This window comes from Microcebus murinus, chromosome 10, assembly GCF_040939455.1.
Source record: "Microcebus murinus isolate Inina chromosome 10, M.murinus_Inina_mat1.0, whole genome shotgun sequence".
NCBI classification, from domain to species: Eukaryota; Metazoa; Chordata; class Mammalia; order Primates; family Cheirogaleidae; genus Microcebus; species Microcebus murinus.
Genome location: NC_134113.1, coordinates 36,290,245 through 36,296,244, shown reverse-complemented (window position 1 = coordinate 36,296,244; position 6,000 = coordinate 36,290,245). Strand labels below are relative to the sequence as shown.

Below are 6,000 nucleotides of genomic sequence, written 5' to 3'. Positions count from 1 at the left end.
TAGGGTAAGTGACAGTGTTGGAGTGGACTGTCCCTCAGCCCCCCACCTTGAGGTAGAAGTATTCAGTATCATGGCACACCTGCAATTCAAGGTATCCTGGTTCTGAAGCTTTGAGCACCAACAAAGTTTGAATCCTGACTCTTTTACTTGGTAGCTTCATGGCCATGGGCAAGTTAACCTGTCTCTAAACTAGTTCCATTTGTAAACATGGGAATTATGGTTCCCACTTCTTAGTATTCTTATGAGGAACACAGGAGCTAACATTTTTTTAAGCGCCCAGCACAGTGTGAATGCATAATAAATACCAATAATTAACTGCCTGGGTTTGGTGGGGACCAAGAGGCTAAATCGCCTGGTAACTTTCTCTGAATTCAAGTGCTGACACTGTCTTTTGCCATGAGACATCGTTTGATTTGACACTTTTGGAAGGAATAATGTAGACTGCAGGTGTCAGGGGAAAGTCTTGTTTCTCAGTTAAAAGGGGATATCTAAGGTGATTGTTTAAGGAAATTTTCTCTATTTTGCATTAGATTTACCTCTATTCGGTTTAACCTTTGTCTCTACATTACTCTCTTCCTGTAGAATCATTTGTTTACAGCTTCTCAAGTTATGATCCTTCCCAGGTCAGGGGCATTCCACTATTTCTCACCTCATTTGGGAATATACATCTTTACATTTAAAACTGCAAATACTGTCAGACCAAGACAGAATGTGTTTGGCATAATATTAAAGCAAAAGATTGTATCTGAATTTCACTAAGGCGTGAAAAACAGCAGAGCTTGAAGGATGTTAATCCTAGCTAGTAATTTACACTACCTTTCTCTTTTAATTTTCCCAGCTTCCTTTTTTCTTTTGATTCATTTCATCTTTACTTAGCTCTTCCTGCTTTGCTTTGTTTACTCATCAGAGAGGAAAAAAAAAAAGAAAGAAAGACAGAGAGAAAAGGTCACATAAACTCCAAAGAAGCAAATTGGAAGGGAGGAAATGCAACAAGTCCTTTCTGTTCCCTGCCTCTAGATCCTGTGCAGAGTCCAGTGAGCAGGTGAATCTTCATCCCAGTTGGGTTACCTTCCCTCCTGGCCTGTCAATCAGCCCAAGAAGCACTTCCCAATTTGGCCGGCACAACCTCCTCCCACTCCTCCTACCCTTCAGCTGTCAGGAAATCCTGGAACAATCCCTAACCTGGAACTGCTTGTGTTTTTAATAACCAGGGATTGAGCTGAGTTAAATAAATTAATGAATAAATAGAGATAATAATAATTCAAACGCTTTGTGGCAATGCCCAGGGTTGCTGGTTTCCACTGTAGGCCAAAGGCAATGCTGCCTTCGCTAACGCCCTCGCGAAAGATTAAACCAGAAAAACCACAGGCAACTTGCTTGTTTGAAAATTGAGAGTGAGTTGGGTCCTTTGGCCTCCTCGTACGAGTATTTGTGTGTCGAAATCGGGAGGACGTCGTGTAGTATCAGGGCGACTTTTCTGGGACAGCCGCGCGGTTGGAATTGCTCGCAGGGGTTGGATTTCTTGCAGCTGCGCAACTCATCTCCCGCAAGGACTCTTGTGACACCCCCTGCCCTGGGGCCACCACTCCAGCTTGTTGTTTCCCCGTGCACTCCAGGTCGGTTTTTCCCGGCAACTCTTGGTGTGATTTCCAAACTTCTGGGCTCCAGGCTCACTTCGGAATTCGCCCCCGCCTCCCGCTTGCTCCCCTCGGACCCCGGGAAGTCGCGAGCTCCCCTGCCACGCGCGCCCGGGGACCGCGGGCGGAGCGGCCTGCGCGGAGGGCGGCCGGGGCCATGAAACCGTCTTGGCTACAATGTCGCAAAGTCACCGGCGCCGGGGGCCTCGGGGGGCCCCTGCCCGGGTCCCCTCCAGCCCGGGGAGCCGGTGCGGCCCGCAGGGCTTTGGTGGCCCCGGGCCCGTGGGGCGCTGTCGGGGGCCGGGGCTGCAGGGCGCTGGCCTCGGGCAGCGTGGGCGAGTACAAGACGCACTTCGCGGCCTCGCTGGCCGACCCCGAGAGGTTCTGGGGCAAAGCTGCCGAGCAGATCAGCTGGTACAAGCCCTGGACCAAAACGCTAGAGAACAGACACCCTCCTTCCACCAGTTGGTGAGTGACTTCTTCGCCAGCCCAGATCCCTCCTAACTTCTTGGGCGCCAGGAAGTCCCTGGGACCTGGAATCTGGAGTTCTTGTATCACAAAAGAAAAATCGAAATCGGAGACGTGCTCAGACTTTTCAGCGCGGGTTTACTGTTAATTTCATAGTTAGCTCTCTTGCCTTCTCCTATTGAGGAACTCCGTTACTTATTGTGAGCCCAGTTTCCCATAAATCAGAGGTTTACCTGAATGGCAAGGGGCTCTGCTTGGCACTTGGGATTTTAAGGGAGCTAAAACAACAGCCTATCTCCAGGGACAGTCTGGTAGGAGAGACACCACGGAAACAAATGAAAACAGTAGAGTAAATCAGGAAAGTATTACTATGTATCCACACACTGTAGGGAGAAAGAGGGTTGAGAAACAACGTCAATAAAATCACACCCAAATAGGGTTTGGGAGGATGGCTATGTCTTCTCAAAGTCTACAAGTGCCTAGTTAGCAAAGTCCAGGAGGTGGAAAACAGCTTGAAATCTAACTGAGGCCGTGGTTGCAAATAATTGTATCGGCTGGACGGGTGGGATAAGGGGTTGGTGAGTTGGGAGCTCCCGTGGGAAAGGATTTATGTAATGGGCCAGGTAGCTCGGGCTAGATGGATAGGCCTGTTGTGTATATGAAGCTGCACTTCGGAGAACCCCGAAAGAATACAGATAGATATGTAGGCCAGGTGGTGTTAGTAGTCACAATGGTAGGAAAGTTTTCTTCCTGGAGTTGCAGTGATAAGTAGTTATGAGCATTATTTTACAACAGAGTTACATTATAGAATAAATGCCAAACTTGCTAGGATATTGAAGGTGAGGCACACAGTCCATGAGAAACTCAGCATGTGGCTCCTATGTGCCTTGTCCCTAAAGGTAAGGTTGCTGTCATCTGCCAGCCATTAAAGAGGGACGTTTCCTGTAAAAGTTTGAAAAATACTGCTCAGCAATGAGGTCAAGGGAATTGACATTATGGTCAGGTTTGCATTTGACCAATGCCTGCATGGGCAGAGTAGGAAACGTGGCACAGACTTGGCAAGAGCTTGCCCTGTGTCCTCACCTGTCCTCACCATGGCCTATCTTCTCATAAGTGTTTGAGGACAGAACACAGTGTTCCCTTTAGAATCTGACCATCTTGCACCTCCATTTCAGTTTTTTTTCCAATATTATTAGATGGGTTCTCTTTTATGAGCCCGACAGTGAACCTGGCTTTAGGTATACAACAGTGAGTAAAACATAGCCCCTGCTTTCTGGAAGTCAGAAAGATTAAGAACTTGGTCTCTGGAGTCACACTCCCTGGGTTTGAGTTCTGCTCCTCAGTTATTGACTGTGTGTTCACAGGCAAGTTACTTAATCTCTCTGTGCTTTACTTTCCTCAACTGCAAATATGGAAATAGTTTGAGGATAATTGAGTAAAGGATTAAGGCTATATCCTGTATACAGTAGGCCCTATCAATATTAGAGGAAGAAGTGTTATCTTTGTTTGTTCTCTTATACTGCAATTATTTTAGGAATAAGAAACTCTCCTAGCAATCCTCAAATCAAAACACAGAGATTATTGCCTCTCCTAAGAATGTGTGACATTTTCTCCTTAAGGCTCTGTGTACAAATATCTATCATAAAAAATGGGACTAGAATTATTTTATGTGGCCATCTGTACCATAAAACTAATGTGCAGATAATTCACTTAAGAAGCCACTGGAACATTCTAAATAAAAACCAGTGAGAGCCAGACCTAAGGCAGTAACAGTGGCAATAGAGAAAAAAGGACAGATTGGAGTGATTTAAGAGGGTTAATAAGGGTCAGCAAAGGCCCAGAAGGCTGCAGTAAGTGAGAGTCAAAGTATCCAGCAAATAAACACCCAAGGCCTGAAAATTTCCTTTCTATAATAATAACTTGCTTTTTCTTAGTAATCTCCAATTGCTTAAATTTTCTAAAATTGTGCATAAAATGTTGTCTTTACTGAGAATGTTCATGAAAGGATCATTGTATTTTTAAAAATTCAGCACATTATCCAGTATGACTGGTAAAAAAAAAAAATTCAGCACATTATAGATCACCAACATTTTATGACACTGTATCTGAATTGTTAATCTTTGCAATCTTGGAATCAGGCAGCCACACTTGTATTATAATAGCCCAGATGATCAAAGTGAATGAGTAATAAAACTTTGACTCTGTTTATTTTAGCAGTGTAGGACGTTCTTACTAAGAATTTTGGTTGGCAGAGTAGAGTTGGAGAGGGAAGTAGAGGTAGGAGACCTATCTTCAACTTCATTTAGTCAGGGTTTTCAATGTGAACCTATTACTATGTTGAATACCTAATTGCAGACATTCCTGGTTAACAATTTTCTACAAAGCCAACCTCAAAGGCAGAATTAATGTACTTTTATTTATTTATATATTCCCAAGATTGAGGGCAGAGCTGACATATAAGTTTTAAAAATGAGCCGGGCGTGGTGGCTCACGCCTGTAATCCTAGCTCTCTGGGAGGCTGAGGCGGGCGGATTGCTCAAGGTCAGGAGTTTAAAAACCAGCCTGAGCAAGAGCGAGACCCGTCTCTACTATAAATAGAAAGAAATTAATTGGCCAACTGATATATATATATAAAAAAATTAGCCGGGCATGGTGGCACATGCCTGTAGTCCCAGCTACTCGGGAGGCTGAGGCAGAAGGATCGCTTGAGCCCAGGAGTTTGAGGTTGCTGTGAGCTAGGTTGACGCCACGGCACTCACTCTAGCCTGGACAACAAAGCGAGACTCTTGTCTCAAAAAATAAATAAATAAATAAATAAATAAATAAATAAATAAATAAATAAATAAATAAAAATGATAGCCAAATAACAGGATACATAGATTTGATTATTTTTGTTGCTACGTGTCTTTGGGAGGTGATAAGTGAGTACAGGCACAATTTGGTGTGAAGGAACTTAGCTTATTTTCTTTGAAGCTGGAATCTGGGGAGAGGAGATATTGGCAGTTAGGTCCTTAAGCAAAATAAGGAGGGATTGTTGCATCTAATTGTTCTCTCCTAAACGGAGCTGGCATACATGTAGTCCTGGTCTCTGATGCCCTTTGGCTAGCCAGAGGCAAGAGGGATTCTCCTTTTTTGTAAGCTTTGCTGTTTGTTGCTCATGAAAGTAAACTCCCTTCAGAATGCACAGGCTTATCAAAAGCCTTGCCAGGTAAATGGTATTGCATATTAGCTTTCACAATGGAATAAGCCGCCCAATATTTTACACATATAGTAATATGAACATGGAATAGAAATCTTTAAGGGTGGTATATGGAAAGGACTTTAGATTGTAGTGAATGATCCTATAAAATACATTTCCCATACTGTAATCTCTGAGATCCTCAAAAAGCAAATCCCAATTGTATATAGGTGCTTTGGGAACTTGCAAAGAATTGCCTCTCCACACAGTTTTGTGTCTATTTCATATTGCTGACACCTAGCTTTTTAGGTAGTAAAGTCTCTATTAGATAGTCTTCAGTAAAGAACTATAATCAAAGGCAAAGCAGTTAGAAATCTTAGCAATTTCTTTAATTCTGGAACAACAGAGTGAATGTTTTTGGTTATTTTTTCCTCATAGATGTCCTGCAATCTATCCTAAAATTGAAATACAGCCCCCACCCTCTGAAGGATTAGGCAATTCACTTTTTCATCATGCATTGTGGTTGACTCTCTGTTTCATCAGTTTATCTCTTTCTGTGGAATCATTGCAATCCAATTTTAGTTTATTTTTATTTCAACAACATTCAGTGATAGGATCTTTACGTACCATTTCATTTTGAATTTAATATTTATTAACAGTGACTATAAATGGAAAAGGAAGAGACTCTAAGCATAGTTTATTAGAAAATAATTTAAT

At 43.0% G+C, this 6,000-nt stretch overlaps 1 protein-coding gene across 1 annotated transcript in view; it reads left to right on the top strand.

The window, feature by feature from the left end:
• The first annotated feature begins 1,519 nt into the window (after positions 1 to 1,519).
• ACSS3 (acyl-CoA synthetase short chain family member 3) overlaps positions 1,520 to 6,000 on the top strand; it is a 137,096-nt gene continuing 132,615 nt past the window's right edge. Inside the window, exon 1 of the mRNA XM_012759752.3 lies at positions 1,520 to 2,105. Coding sequence (XP_012615206.1) covers positions 1,795 to 2,105 — 311 coding nt within the window. The 5' untranslated portion in view covers positions 1,520 to 1,794. The remainder of the gene's footprint in view (positions 2,106 to 6,000) is intronic.